This window comes from Giraffa tippelskirchi, chromosome 3 (assembly GCF_054371585.1).
Source record: "Giraffa tippelskirchi isolate mGirTip1 chromosome 3, T2T-mGirTip1v1.2.pri, whole genome shotgun sequence".
Classification (NCBI taxonomy): Eukaryota; Metazoa; Chordata; class Mammalia; order Artiodactyla; family Giraffidae; genus Giraffa; species Giraffa tippelskirchi.
The window spans coordinates 38,915,001-38,931,270 of record NC_137277.1 but is presented as its reverse complement, the minus strand read 5'-3'; the positions used below and the strand labels follow the sequence as shown (position 1 = coordinate 38,931,270).

General features: G+C 44.2%; 1 protein-coding gene and 1 pseudogene across 1 annotated transcript in view; one reads left to right on the top strand and one right to left on the bottom strand.

Annotated features, from left to right (window-relative positions):
* Nucleotides 1–9,843, top strand: part of OR1R1 (olfactory receptor family 1 subfamily R member 1) — a 188,685-nt gene extending 178,842 nt beyond the window's left edge. Inside the window, exons 2-3 of the mRNA XM_081579985.1 lie at nt 6,883–7,035; nt 8,718–9,843. Of these exons, the coding sequence (XP_081436111.1) occupies nt 6,883–7,035; nt 8,718–9,719 (1,155 nt within the window). The 3' untranslated portion in view covers nt 9,720–9,843. The remainder of the gene's footprint in view (nt 1–6,882; nt 7,036–8,717) is intronic.
* Nucleotides 9,844–15,101: 5,258 nt separating this feature from the next.
* Nucleotides 15,102–16,058, bottom strand: LOC145540403 (olfactory receptor-like protein DTMT; annotated as a pseudogene).
* Between the last annotated feature and the right edge of the window lie 212 nt (nt 16,059–16,270).

Sequence of the window (16,270 nt, the reverse complement as noted above, 5' to 3'; positions counted from 1 at the left end):
TCCACAGAAATACAAAGGATCATAAGAGACTACTACCAACAGCTATATGCCAATAAAATGGACAACTTGGAAGAAATGGACAAATTCTTAGAAAAGTATAACTTTCCAAAACTGAACCAGGAAGAAATAGAAGATCTTAACAGACCCATCACAAGCACGGAAATCGAAAGTGTAATCAGAAATCTTCCAGCAAACAAAAGCCCAGGACCAGACGGCTTCACAGCGGAATTCTACCAAAAATTTAGAGAAGAGCTAACACCTATCCTGCTCAAACTCTTCCAGAAAATTGCAGAAGATGGTAAACTTCCAAACTCATTCTATGAGGCCACCATCACCCTAATTCCAAAACTAGACAAAGATGTCACAAAAAAGGAAAACTACAGGCCAATATCACTGATGAACATAGATGCAAAAATCCTTAATAAAATTCTAGCAAACAGAATCCAACATCATATTAAAAAGATCATACATCATGACCAAGTGGGCTTTATCCCAGGAATGCAAGGTTTTTTTAACATCCGCAAATCAATCAATGTAATACACCACATTAACAAATTGAAAGAAAAAAACCATATGGTTATCTCAATAGATGCAGAAAAAGCCTTTGACAAAATTCAGCATCCATTTATGATTAAAACCCTCCAGAAAGCAGGAATAGAAGGAACATATCTCAACATAATAAAAGCTATATATGACAAACCCACAGCAAACATTATCCTCAATGGTGAAAAATTGAAAGCATTTCCCCTAAAGTCAGGAACAAGGCAAGGATGCCCACTTTCACCACTACTATTCAACATAGTTTTGGAAGTTTTGGCCACAGCAATCAGAGCTGAAAAAGAAATAAAAGGAATACAGATAGGAAAAGAAGAAGTAAAACTCTCACTGTTTGCAGATGACATGATCCTCTACATAGAAAACCCTAAAGACTCTACTAGAAAATTACTAGAGTTGATCAATGAATATAGTAAAGTTGCAGGATATAAAATTAACACACAGAAATCCCTTGCATTCCTATACTCCAATAATGAGAAAACAGAAAGAGAAATTAAGGAAACAATACCATTCACCATTGCATCAAAAAGAATAAAATACTTAGGAATATATCTACCTAAAGAAACAAAAGACTTATATATAGAAAACTATAAAACACTGATGAAAGAAATCAAAGAGGACACAAACAGATGGAGAAATATAACGTGTTCATGGATTGGAAGAATTAATATAGTGAAAATGAGTATTCTACCCAAAGCAATCTACAGATTCAATGCAATCCCTATCAAGCTACCAATGGTATTTTTCACAGAACTAGAACAAATCATCTCACAATTTGTATGGAAATATAAGAAACCTCGAATAGCCAAAGCAATCTTGAGGAAGAAGAATGGAACTGGAGGAATCAACCTGCCTGACTTCAGACTCTACTACAAAGCCACAGTCATCAAGACAGTATGGTACTGGCACAAAGATAGAAATATAGATCAATGGAACAAAATAGAAAGCCCAGAGATAAACCCACGCACATATGGACACCTTATCTTCGACAAAGGAGGCAAGAATATACAATGGAGAAAAGACAACCTCTTTAACAAGTGGTGCTGGGAAAACTGGTCAACCACTTGTAAAAGAATGAAACTAGAACACTTCCTAACACCGTACACAAAAATAAACTCAAAATGGATTAAAGATCTAAACGTAAGACCAGAAACAATAAAACTCCTAGAGGAAAACATAGGCAAAACACTCTCCGACATAAATCACAGCAGGATCCTCCATGACCCACCTCCCAGAATATTGGAAATAAAAGCAAAAATAAACAAATGGGACCTAATTAAAATTAAAAGCTTTTGCACAACAAAGGAAACTATAAACAAGGTGAAAAGACAGCCTTCAGAATGGGAGAAAATAATAGCAAATGAAGCAACAGACAAACAATTAATCTCAAAAATATACAAGCAACTTCTGCAGCTGAATTCCCGAAAAATAAATGACCCAATCAAAAAATGGGCCAAAGAACTAAACAGACATTTCTCCAAAGAAGACATACAGATGGCTAACAAACACATGAAAAGATGCTCAACATCACTCATTATTAGAGAAATGCAAATCAAAACCACAATGAGGTATCATTTCACACCAGTCAGAATGGCTGCTATCCAAAAGTCTACAAGCAATAAATGCTGGAGAGGGTGTGGAGAAAAGGGAACCCTCTTACACTGTTGGTGGGAATGCAAACTAGTACAGCCACTATGGAGAACAGTGTGGAGATTCCTTAAAAAACTGGGAATAGAACTGCCATATGACCCAGCAATCCCACTGCTGGGCATATACACCGAGGAAACCAGAATTGAAAGAGACGCGTGTACCCCAATGTTCATCGCAGCACTGTTTACAATAGCCAGGACATGGAAGCAACCTAGATGTCCATCAGCAGATGAATGGATAAGGAAGCTGTGGTACATATACACAATGGAATATTACTCAGCCATTAAAAAAAATACATTTGAACCGGTTCTACTGAGATGGATGAAACTGGAGCCCATTATACAGAGTGAAGTAAGCCAGAAAGAAAAACAACAATACAGTATACTAATGCATATATATGGAATCTGAAAGGTGATAACGATAACCCTATATGCGGGACAGAATGAGAGACACAGATGCATGGAACAATTTTATGGACTCTGAGGGAGAAGGTGAGAGTGGGACGTTCTGGGAGAATGGCATTGAGACATGTGTATTGTCATATGTGAAACAGAGCACCATTCCATGTTCGATGCATGTGACAAGGGCTCGGGGCCGGGGCAGTGGGATGATCCAGAGGGATGGGAGGGGGAGGGAGGTGGGTGGGGGGTTCGGGAAGGGGAACACATGTAAACCCATGGCTGATTCTTGTCAATGTATGGCAAAAACTATTACAATATTGTAAAGTAATTAGCCCCCAAGTAAAATAAATAAATTTATAAAAAAAAAAAAAGAAAATAAAACATTCAGTGTAAAGCAACAAAAAAAAAAAAAAAAAAAAAGGCACACCAGGTGGAGGAAGGGCAGGTGAGAGAGGGAGAAAGATAGAGACTGTCCTCGAGAGAAATTGATCAGCCTGGGAATCAGTCTGGGCCCTCCAGATGCAGGAGGGCTGCTTTGCCAGGCCAGTGAGGACAAGACAGTCAAAGGGCTTTGGAACAAGCAGTAGGAATCATCTTGCCCCAGCACCAGCTGGTCAGGGCTGAGATTCTGGCATCTCTGACCTCGGCTGTGGGCTCACAGAGAGCAGCACCCTTGAAGTCCATTAGGAGCAGCTCCATGCATGTCCCATGATCTGCTTTCCTGGGGTGAATCTGCAATCACCTCCAGCCCTCCTGCCTCCCTGGGATTTCAGGTTAGATGGGACCTCTAGGGCTGCTCCCTGGGGGTTGGGGTAGAGGTTCTGGGGTCCATGCTGGGACACTGGGCATCAGAGTCCTCAGCTCCACTTTACCACTTTCCTCACAATGGCATCAGAAGAAAGAACTCTTTTCTGTGCAGAGGAATCACAGTGAGGTGGCAGGTTTAGGGGGGATAGTTGCAACTCGGCATAGGTACCACCAGAGAGAAGAGACCAGGGTCTCCTGGCTGTGTGGTTGTCAACAAACCCTGCCCCTCTCAATGACCCCTCAGAAGGAGGCAGAGGAGCAATAGCATCCTTTGAGGACACGCGGTCAACACAGGTGTTACCACATGGAGGGGTGTCTTCCCAGTTCTGGGCTCCCAGATCCCCGCATTCCCTCTCTCCCATTCAATCTCTCTAGAAGGGTAGGAGAGAAGGCACCATGCTGGCTGAGAACAGAGGGTCCTCCTGGGGCCAGTGGGTGCAGAGGCCATAGCTCTCCATGGAGTTGCCTGTTTAACTTGTTAGTGACCCCTTTGCTACCAGCCTGCATGGCCTTAGGCTATTGAGGTAACTCTTTCTCTCCAGGGCATACCTGCTTTAACTCCCAGCTAGAAGCAGAATAGCATCTGGTATGTGGTGTGGAGGGCAAAGCCCACTTGGGTTCACAGGTGAGCAGTCAGGCAGGAGACTTGCTGGCAGAGAGTGGAATAATCAAAGGCAGGAAGGCAAAGTGGGTAAACCGAACACCTGAGTGGCAGGGAAATGAGAAACCGCCTCCAATGCATGGCAGACAGGATGGGAAAGTGCATGAAAACTTGGGTAGGATCCGAACCCCAGATTCACATCCTGGCTTTGTCACCAAATTACTGAATGGAGTCAGACAGTGTTCTCTGGGTCCTGCTTCCCGTTTGTGACATGGGTGTTGGGGGAGATGAATCTTAGAATCACTGCCGGTTGGCTGATACCGAGGTAAGAAGGAAGGTGAACTCCTTTTTAAAAAAATTTATTTATTTATTTAGCTGCATTGGGTCTTAGTTGTAGCTTGCATAATCTTCATCGCATCATGCGGGATCTTTCATTGTGGTACATGGACTCTCTAGTTGTGGTGTTTGGATTCAGTATTTGTGGTGCATAGGCTCCAGAGAGAACAGGCTTCAGTGGTTGCAGCAAGCAGGTTTAGTTTCCCTGCGGCATGTGGGATCCTAGTTCCCCGACCAGGGATTGAACCCATGTCCCCTGCATTTAAGGCAGATTCCTAACCAATGGACCACCAGGGAAATCCCTGAACTCATAAGTAAGGATGTCTTACTCAGCTCTCAGTGTTCTCACTGCCTGGCACAGAGTAGATACAGCAGGTAAGACGGCTGTGTAAATGATTAAAGAAAAGTGAATGAGAAGTTGGCAGAGGAAAGCAGAGAAGGAGAGGAAGCCCTCAGGATAGAAAGGGTTTGTGTTGTTGTGCTTGGTTGTGTCTGACTCTCTGCAACCTTGTGGACTATAGCTCCTCTGTCCATGGGATTCTCCAGACAAGAATACTGGAGTGGGTTGCCATTTCCTCCTCCAGGGGATCTTCCCGACTCAGGGATTGAACCTGCATCTCCTGTAGCTCCTGAATTGGCAGGCAAATTGTTCACCCCTGAGCCACCTGGGAAGCCCTAGAAAGAGTTCATCTTGGGTTAAAACAGGAGTTGCAGAGAAACCTATTTGGGTCACCACTGAAAGAAGAATCTGGGTTGATCAGCAAGAGACCGGGGTCAAGGAATTGGATAGACACTCCCAAAACTGAGAGACCTAGGGCCCACTGACCACTCCCCTCTCTGTTAAGGCAGATGGAGACCTGAGACAAGAGAAAGGAAGGAAGAAGCTGTTGGTTTTGTGTGCAAATTCCTGCATAGGTCTCAGTGTGCCCAGGAAGATCCACGGAGGTCTCTTTGTGTCTCTGGCATTGGTGGGAGTTGGAGGGGGTATGTGTCTGGGCCTGAGTCTTCATATGTATGTGGCATGTACATCTATGGATGGGTCCATGTGTGCATCTGTGTGTGTCTGTCCTACCTGTAAACACATGTATGTGAGGTGTTCACATATGGAGGTGAGTTTGTCTCTGGCATGTCTGTGTGTCTGGATTTATCAGACTCACATCCCCTTGTGCTTCTGTGTCTTGGTGCATCTGAGTATTTCCTACAAAGGCAACCTTTTCTGTATAAGATTTAGGGCTGTAAGCTGCCTGGGAGATGGCATTCCCAGTCTTAGATCTTCAATATCTCTGACTCTTTTGATGAACAATTGTCTGTCCACTGAGCCTCAAGCTGGTCCTACTCAAATGCCGCCTCCTCATTGTAGCCTTCCCTGACTATCAGGACAGTTCAAACAAGTTCTCTGAGGGAAGATAGTTAGTTGTCTGTTTCTATAAGGCTTAGCAGACAACTAAATATCTGCCCTCAGAGAACTTGTCATCTAGTGGGAAGATGAGCATCACAGCAGCAAAAGTCACTGTAATACCAGCAAATGAGGGCTGAGTTCCAAATGAGGGTTACATGAGATGGAGGAGAGAGAAATCCATGAGGGTTGAAGAAGTCAAGAAAGGAGATGGGAGCTGAGAGAGTAGCACTGACATATACACACTACCACGTGTAAAACAGATAGCTAATGGGAAGTTTCTCTATAGCACAGGGAGCTCAGCCTGGTCTCTGTGATGACCCAGAGGAGTGGGAAGGGGGTGGTGGGAGGGAGGCCCAAGAGGGAGGAGATATATATATATATAGCTGATTCACATTGTTGTACAGCAGAAATTAAAACATTGTAAAGCAATTATACTTCAAAAATGAATAAATACATAAACATTTTTTTAAAAGAAAGGAAGCAGGGCTTTCTGGAGGAGGTGAAGCTGGGGTTGGGTATTGGGATGGGATAGGAAGAGCACTGCAGGTAGGGAGCCATGTGCAGGAAAGGCATGTGAGAAAGATGTAAGCAAGAGACAGCGACAAGTGCTTCCCTGGTGGTTCAGTGGTAAAGAATCTGCCTGCCAATACAGGAGCCACAGGTTCAATCCCTAATTTGTGAAGATCCCACGTGCTGTGGGGCAACTAAGCCCGTGGGCCACAACTACTGAGCCTGCACTCCACAAGAGAAGCCACCACAATGAGAAGCCCATGCACCGCCACAACTAGAGAAAAGTCCATGCAGCTACAAAGACCCAGCAGAGCCAAAAGTAAATAAATAATTTTTTTAAATGACGGAGGTGGCAAACATATTTTGTAAAAAAAAGAGACAGAGACAGTGACAAGACCATCCTGTCTGGGGTTGGGAAAGGGAATAATGTGGAAGCAGCTGGAGCTGAGGATGGAGAGGAATCTTGGGAGCCAAGTTGGAAAGATTTGGGTGCCAGGCTAAGTCAGTTCACACCATATCCAGTGGGCAATGGGGACACTGGCAGGACAGCAGAGCTGAGTGGAAAGAGCATGCCCAGGAATTCCTGGGGCCCTTACAGGTCTGGCTTTCTCTCTCTCTCTAAGGCTGCTGTTCCAGCCCACAGGAAACATGCTGAAGTCCCTGGGAAGAGATGGGTGATGGTGCATCTGTCCTTAAGACCAGGAACCTCTGGCCAGGAGGGGGACCAGCCCACAGACTCTGCAGACAGCCCTGAGACCTGGCATGCTGTCCTCCAGGTGACAAACCCAACACTCCTCTGCTGTCTTCTCACCTTGGGTTCTATTTTCCTCCCCACTCAACTCCACTCTGCCTTCCAGGGAAGAAGAAGCCACATGTTCACTCTCCCCCTTATCTGACATTCTCTTCCTATTCCCAAGTCTCTGTCTGATGATCTCCTACTCATTCTTCCAACCCCTAGTTCAACCCTTCTCTTTGGAATCCTCCCTGAATCAGCCAAGCAGAGGAAATCATTCCTACTTTGTTCATAGTTAGTACTGCTTCTTACATTGTGCATGATTGGAGGTCAAGGACAAAGACTGACCTACCTTCATAGTCTGAGAAATCAACACAACACCTGACCCAAGGCAAGCACTTGATAAACTCATGTGAGGTGGACTGTTGAACTGTTTAGTGCCCCCACACAGCCCAACTCCAGCTAGAGTACTGTGTCCAAAAACGCTGACAATGCAGAGGGTAATCAGAACAGAAAAAGACCTGGAAACTGAGTCCTATAAGAAAGGATCTAGGGCACCAGGGGTGTTTGGACTGGAGAAAAGAAGACTCAGTGGACCTCAAACAGATTTCTTCGAACACGATGTGAAAAGCTGCAGAGAAAGCAGATTTGGTGTGTGGCTCCCAGCAGCCAAAACTGGGGCCACTGTGGAAGTTACAGGGAAGCAGGTTTCAGATGAGATTAAGAAAAAAACATACTTAAATAACTAGAACCTCCCTGAACTACCAAATAATATGTGATGAATTCATGAAAGGCAATTATAGTAATGTTTCTTGTGAGAAAACTTCAACTGGTATTCAGATAGACTAGGTCTCAATTCTGCCCCTAACTACTGGTTTGACTAAGCAGATGACAAACATGTTGTTGAAGATATAGATAGACAGATAGATTGCTGTTGTTGTGTTGTTGTTTAGTCACTAATTCATGTCTGACTATTTTGTGACCCCATGGACTGTATGTAGTCCGCCAGGCTCCTCTGTCCAAGGGATTTCCCAGGCAAGAATATTAGAGTGTATTGCCAATTTCCTTCTCCAAGGGATCTTCCCGACCCAGGGACAGAATCCACATCTTCTGCATTGGCAGGTGGGTTCTTTACCACTGAGCCACCTGGGAAGCCTGGATAGATAGATGGTAGATAGATAGATACTTGATAGACAGATGATAGATGACAGTCTTTAATGCCTATTATGTGCTGGGCAGTGTGCCAAGTATTTTAGATTTATTATCCACCCTAGCCTCACAACTGTAGAGAAGGAAATGGCAACCCACTTCAGTATTCTTGCCTGGAAAATTCCTTGGACAGAGAAGCCTGGCGGGCTACACTCCATGGGGCTGACAAAAAGTGGGACACGACTGAGTGATTAAGCACATCCTCACAACTGTAGGAGTAGCAACTAGTATTTTTCTCACTTAAAGAAGAAGCAACTGAGGCTCAGAGAGCCCTGAACGATAGAGCCGGGACTCAAAATCAGGTCGGATCAACTCCAAAGCTTGAGACACCCGAGTACCCAGAACACCCTTCTGAGACTCAGTTTCTTCACAAAACTAGGATTATTGGATGAACAGTGTGGTCCCTACACCATTTTAGCAAGCAGAAGTTTTAAAAATATTTCATAGTTTACAACATGCAGAAATCTAGCTAGAGGTGCCAGAATTTACGTCGGGCTGTCTCCTCTCTCCCCTCAGCGCCCCCACCGTGGCGGCCACTCCATGGCCCTGGCCAACCTCACCTCCCGCCCAGAGTTCCTCCTCCTCGGCCTGATGGACGGCACAGACGTCCACCCGCTGTTGTTCCTCCTCTTCCTTGGCGTCTACCTGGTCAATGCCCTGGGCAACCTGAGCTTGGTGGTGCTGGTGAGGTCCGACGGGGCCCTCTGCTCCCCCATGTATTACTTCTTGGGTCATCTGAGCCTCGTGGACATCTGCTTCACCACCGTCACGGTCCCCACGCTGCTGGCCGGCCTGCTCCACCCGGGCCAGGCCATGTCCTTCTGGAGCTGCTTTGCCCAGATGTACTTCTTCGTGGCTCTGGGCATCACCGAGAGCTACATGCTGGCGGCCATGTCCTACGACCGCGCGGCGGCCGTGTGCCGGCCCCTGCACTACAGCGCTGTCATGACCCCCGGGCGCTGCTCGGCGCTGGTGGGGGCGTCCTGGGCCGTGGGGCACCTGCACTCGCTGTTGCACATGCTGCTCATCTCCAAGCTCTCCTACCCGCGCACCGGCCCCGTGCGCCACTTCTTCTGCGACATGACGGTGATGCTGAGCTTGGCCACCTCGGACACGTCGGCGGCGGAGACGGCCATCTTCTCCGAGGGCCTGGCCGTGGTGCTGACCCCGCTGCTCCTGGTGGCCCTGTCCTACACGCGCATCCTCATCGTGGTGCTGGGGGTACGGTCGGCAGGGGGCCGGCGCCGCGCCTTCTCCACCTGCGGGGCCCACCTGGTGGTGGTGTCGCTTTTCTTCGGCTCCATCCTCTCCGTCTACTTCCGGCCGTCGTCTGCCTACTCGGCCCGCTACGACCGCCTGGCCAGCGTGGTCTATGCGGTGGTTACCCCAACCCTGAACCCTTTCATCTACAGCCTGCGCAACAAAGAAGTCAAGGGCGCCCTAAAAAGGGGGCTCCGATGGAGGGCTGCACCCCCAAGAGGTGTGAGGGGAGGTCTGGACTCACTGGCATCTCAATAATAATGATTACAGAAGAACTCGACCCTTCCCTCCCCCTCCTTCTTATAGCTTTCCAAAACAGGAACAACTTTTAATCCCGCAGTGTCTTATTTCTTGTTAAATTAAAAATCAGATCCGAAGCCAATGAGACAAGGTGTTTATTCACAGGGATGGGGACAGAGCAATAAGCCAAATTCATTTCTGTATTGCCTGAATGTCTAAAATAGAGTCTACTTTGAAATTTTGGGAAAATGGAAGGGGAACAAGCAGGGGAGCAGGAAATGAATCTTGTGGAGAGAGAGAGAGGAGTGAGTGACCAGCAGCAACCCCGTGGGTGGAGAAGAAACTGGAGAAACAGAGCAGGTCTAAGATTTTTTAAGTGGTTTTTTAAAGATGCCTTGCAATGTAGTCCATATCCCTACAGACTCCTTTTCTAGAAACTTTAGGAAAGATCTAGTTATTTGAACAGATAAATATTCTGAAGGGCTTCCCTTGTGGCTCAGCTGGTAAAGAATCTGCCTGCAATGTGGGAGACATGGGTTTGATCCCTGGGTTGGGAAGATCCCCTGGAGAAGGGAAAGGCTACCTGCTCCAGTTTTCTGGGCTAGAGAATTCCATGGACTGAAAGTCCATAGGGTCACAAAGAGTCGGACACGACTGAGCGACAGAACAACAACAACATATATTCTGAAAGCAAAATACTCAGCATTGAGAATATCGTAAAGAAATGAACACTCTTGTTTAATTTTGGAAGGAGTTTACCTGAGAAGAATTCCTTGGAGGCAGTTTGGCAGTTTCTACCCAATTATAAATTGTTCATATCCTGTGACTGAGTACACCCATTCTAAAAATATGCCCACAGAAACATAACGTAAGTCCACGAAAAGCATATGAATCAGTAAATAAAATTGAAGCATTATTCAAAATAATAAAAAACTGAAAACAACCCAAATGTCCACCAAGAATCAGTTCAGTTGAGTCGCTCAGTCGTGTCCGACTCTTTACGACCCCATGAATTGCAGCATGCCAGGCCTCTCTGTCCATCACCAACTCCCGGAGTCTACCCAAACCCATGTCCATCGAGTCGCTGATGCCATCCAACCATCTTATCCTCTGTCGTCCCCTCCTCCTCCCGCCCCCAATCCTACCCAGCATTAGGGTCTTTTCCAATGAGTCAACGCTTCGCATGAGGTGGCCAGAGTATTGGAGTTTCAGCTTCAACATCAGACCTTCCAATGAATATCCAGGATTGATCTCTTTTAGGATGGATTGATTGGATATCCTTGCAGTCCAAGGGACTCTCAAGAGTCTTCTCCAACACCACAGCTCAAAAGCATCAATTCTTCGGCGCTCATGTTTCTTCACCATCCAACTCTCACATCCATACATGACCACTGGAAAAACCATAGCCTTGACTAGACGGACTTTTGTTGGCAAAGTAATGTCTCTGCTTTTAAATATGCTATCTAGGTTGGCCATAACCTTCCTTCCAAGGAGTAAGCGTCTTTTAATTTCATGGCTGCAGTCACCATCAGCAGTGATTCTGGAGCCCCAAAAAATGAAGTCTGACACTGTTTCCACTGTTTCCCCATCTATTTCCCATGGAGTGATGGGACCAGATGCCATGATCTTAGTTTTCTGAACGTTGAGCTTTAAGCCAACTTTTTCACTCTCCTCCTTCACCTTCATCAAGAGGCTCTTTAGTTCTTCTTCACTCTCTGCCATAAGAGTGGTGTCATCTGCATATCTGAGGTCATTGATATTTCCCCCGGCAATCTTGATTCCAGCTTGTGTTTCTTCCAGCCCAGCGTTTCTCATGATGTACTCTGCATAGAAGTTAAATAAGCAGAGTGACAATATACAGCCTTGACGTACTCCTTTTCCTATTTGGAACCAGTCTGTTGTTCCATGTCCAGTTCTAACTGTTGCTTCCTGACCTGCATACAGGCTTCTCAAGAGACAGGTCAGATGGTCTGGTATTCCCATCTCTGTCAGAATTTTCCACAGTTTATTGTGATCCACACAGTCAAAGGCTTTGGCATAGTCAATAAAGCAGAAATAGATGTTTTTCTGGAACTCTCTTGCTTTTTCGATGATCCAGCGGATATTGGCAATTTGATCTCTGGTTCCTCTGCCTTTTCTAAAACCAGCTTGAACATCTGGAAGTTCACGGTTCACGTATTGCTGAAGCCTGGCTTGGAGAATTTTGAGCATTACTTTACTAGCATGTGAGATGAGTGCAGTTGTGCGGTAGTTTGAGCATTCTTTGGCATTGCCTTTCTTTGGGATTGGAACAAAAACTGTAGTATACAGTGGAAGTGACAAATAGATTTAAGGGGCTAGACCTGATAGACAGATTGCCTGATGAACTATGGACAGAGGTTCCTGACATTGTACAGGAGACAGGGATCAAGAAAAGCCCCATGGAAAAGAAATGCAAAAAAGCAAAATGGCTGTCTGAGGAGGCCTTACAGATAGCTGAGAAGAGAAGAAAAGCGAAAAGCAAAGGAGAAAAGGAAAGATATTCCCATCTGAATGCAGAGTTCCAAAGAATAGCAAGGAGAGATAAGAAAGCCTTCCTCAGCGATCAGTGCAAAGAAATAGAGGAAAACAACAGATTGGGAAAGACTAGAGATCTCTTCAAGAAAATTAGAGATACCAAAGGAACATTTCATGCAAAGATAGGCTCGATAAAGGACAAAAATGGTATGGACCTAACAGAAGCAGAAGATATTAAGAAGAGGTGGCAAGAATACACAGAAGAACTGTACAAAAAAGATCTTCATGACCCAGATAATCACGATGGTGTGATCACTCACCTAGAGCCAGACATCCTGGAATGTGAAGTCAAGTGGGCCTTAGAAAGCATCACTACGAACAAAGCTAGTGTAGGTGATGGAATTCCAGTTGAGCTATTTCAAATCCTCAAAGGTGATGCTGTGAAAGTGCTGCACTCGATATGCCAGCAAATTTGGAAAACTCAGCAGTGGCCACAGGACTGGAAAAGGTCAGTTTTCGTTCCAATCCCACCAAGAATAGATTATTTAAATAAATTATGGTAAATAACATCCATTTAACAGAACATTATATAGCTTCCAGAAGAATTACATGTCCTTATGTGAAATGATGAATTCAGAACATACTTTAAGTGATAATGAAAAAATGGCAGCTACAATTTAGTCCTATTTATTTATAATATATAAAGTTAGTCTGTGCATAGAAAATATCTAGAATAGTATGCCCTAGCTTTTAATTGCCATCATGGGAGGGGTAAAGAACAATGGAGGGCCCACACATTCCACTTTATTACTTATTTCTTTGTTGTTTGGATATTCCTTGATGAGAATTATTATTTTTAAAATCAATAAAAATTTTTAAGAAGAAATGAAGTAAAAGTTGGCATTATTAGGAAGACTTTTTTAAAGGTGAGATCTTTTAAGACTTGAATTCATTTCAAGAAACACATCAGAATGCATTCAAATCAAATCAATAAATGTTTATTCCCTATATCTAGCAGATTCAAGGCACTGAGTTAGTCACCGTAGAGAGTAGAGGGCACCTGTCTTCAAGATCAAGACACTTGTAATATATTTGGTAAGAAAAGAAGTAAACAAAGAAAGCACCAGATAATTTCAGCATAATATTCCAGAGGAAAAAAATCTACCTCAGAGTTCATAAATAGACTTTAGTCTTTCTGTCTCTATCTGTGTTACCTTGGGCAATAGGTGAGCCACCATTTTAATGTCTATAAATTAAGCAATTCATAACAGAACTCTGTGGTTCAATCCATATGATTTTAATTCAAAAGATGAATTCTCATATAAAACATAGATACTACCTTGGACTTTCCTGACAGTCCAGTGGTTAAGACTTTGCCTTCCAATGCAGGAAGTATGGGTTCAATCTGTGGTCAGGGAGCTAACATCCCACATGACTCATGGCCAAAAAAAAAAAACAAACCCAAAAACAAAAACCCAAAACATACAAAAAATAAGCAACATTAAAACAAATTCAATAAAGACTCTAAAAATTTTTTAATTAAAGTTGAGATGGATGAAACTGGAGCCCATTATACAGAGTGAAGTAAGCCAGAAAGAAAAACACCAATACAGTATACTAATGCATATATATGGAATTTGAAAGATGGTAACGATAACCGTATATGCGAGATAGAATAAGAGACACAGATGCATAGAACAGTCTTATGGACTCTGAGGGAGAAGGTGAGGGTGGGACGTTCTGGGAGAATAGCATTCAAACATGTATATTATCATATGTGAAACAGAACACCATTCCAGGTTCAATGCATGAGACAAATGCTCAGGGCTGGGGCAATGGGATGACCCAGAGGGATGGGATGGGGAGGGAGGAGGGAGGGGGGTTCAGGATGAGGAACACATGTAAACCCATGGCTGATTCATGTCAATGTATGGCAAACACCACTACAATATTGTAAAGTAATTAGCCCCCAACTAAAATAAATAATAAAAAAAAAACCAAAAATAAAAAATATAGATACTACCAGAAGAAGTAGGGCTTCCCAGGTGGCACTAGTGGTAAAGAACCCACCTGCCAATGCAGGAGATGCAAGAGACTCAGGTTTGATCCTTGGGTTAGGAAGATCCCCTGGAGAAGAGCATGGTTGCAAGATCCATTCCAGTATTTTTGCCCCAAGAATCCTTTGGACAGAGAAGTCTGGAGGGCTATGGTCCCTGGCATCGCAAAGAGTAGGACACTACTGAAGTGACTTAGCACAGCATACATCAGAAGTAATTAACTTGCCATTAACTGACAAATGATTGGTACAGTTAAAGGAAACAGAAATAATTTTAGAATGTGATCATTAAATGGATGAATCAATCAACACCTGAAAATAAAATTAAAAACTGAATAGATTAGCAAGGGGAAAAATGATGCTCCTGGAGCATAAAGTTACAAAAGTAATATGTAATAAATTGGAAGATATTCTTCACAGAATAGACATGTTTGGCAGAAGCAAAGCACAGAAGTGTCTGAGAAATTTGGATTTATTTCTTAGAGAATTAGAAACTACTATACTGGACAGAGGAGCCTGGTGGGCTACAGTCAATAGGATTGCAAAGAGTCAGACACAGCTTTTAACAACTAAACAACAATACATTCCTTGTGTGCAATAAACACCAAAATACAGTGGTATTTATTCAAAAATTGAATAATAGTCATTGAGTGTCCACTACATATCGTGGTGCATCACAACCAAAATTCAGTGATAAACCAAAGAGGGACAATGTGACCTTCCCTTTGGGGGAAACTCTTCTTGGGAGCGCTATGCAGGCTGCACTAGCAGCACCAAGCTTGGGTGCTACCTAGGCTGTTTAGAATACTATCACTGTCAGTATTACACCTACTGTTTGAAAACATCCTTTAATCTTTAAAGACACTGGTTGAAAAAAAAGCTAATTGTGAAAAGACTCTTCTCAGGGCTCCCTTTATGTCTTGATTCCTCAGGCTGTAGATGAAGGGATTCAGCATGGGGGTCACCACAGTGTACATCACAGCCATGACAGTCTCCTTGACAGTAGAGTTGTCAGATGAAGGGCAAAAGTAGAGGCCAATGATTGTCCCATAGAAGAGAGACACCACAGAGAGGTGGGAGCCACAGGTGGAGAAAGCTTTGTGGATACCCCTGGCAGTGCGGACCTTGAGGATAGAGGACACGATTCAGGCATAGGATGAAAATATCAATAGAAATGGAACAATAATGACAAGCCCTCCCAAGATAAAAATCACAATTTCATTTATCTGAATGTCAGAGCAGGCCAACTTTAGCAGAGCTGACATGTCACAGAAGAAGTGGGGGATCACGTTATCAGCACAGAAAGACAGCCGTGCCATGAGCAGGGTATGCAACAAAGAAATGGAGATGGTCAGCACCCAGGACAGCACCAGCAGGGAGAGACAGAGCCTGGGGCTCATGATGGTGGTGTAGTGCAGGGGGAAGCAGATGGCCACATAGCGGTCATAGGCCATGGCCACAAGGAGGAAGCTCTCCAGGTCTTCAAAAAGCAGGAAGAAGTACAACTGGGCCAGGCAGCCTGCAAAGGGAATGGATGGGTCTTGGCTCTGCATGTTCTGCAGCAATTTAGGGATAGTCACAGAGGAGAAGCAGAGATCAGAAAATGACAGATTGCTGAGAAACAAATACATGGGTGTGTGGAGGTGGGGGTCCAGTCAAATCAGGAACATTATGAGGAGGTTCCCCAGGACGGTGGTAACATACATGGCCAGAAACAGAGCATAGAACAGGTCTTGCTGATCAGGTCCAATGGGCAGGCCCTGGAGGAGGAATTCTGAGATGACTGTTTGGTTTCCCATTTTCATGCTGCTTTTGTTTTACCTTTTGAAAATTAAGAATAATCTGTATGAAAGTATAAGCCTAAATATATATATATATATATATGTTGCAGAACTCTCAAAAATATTTTCAATAAATGCCCATAAGTCATGGCAGTTGTTTAATACTTTATTTGAAATCTCCCAAGTACGTAAATAAATATTAATGTAACGGAAACCACAAACACATATGAAATTAT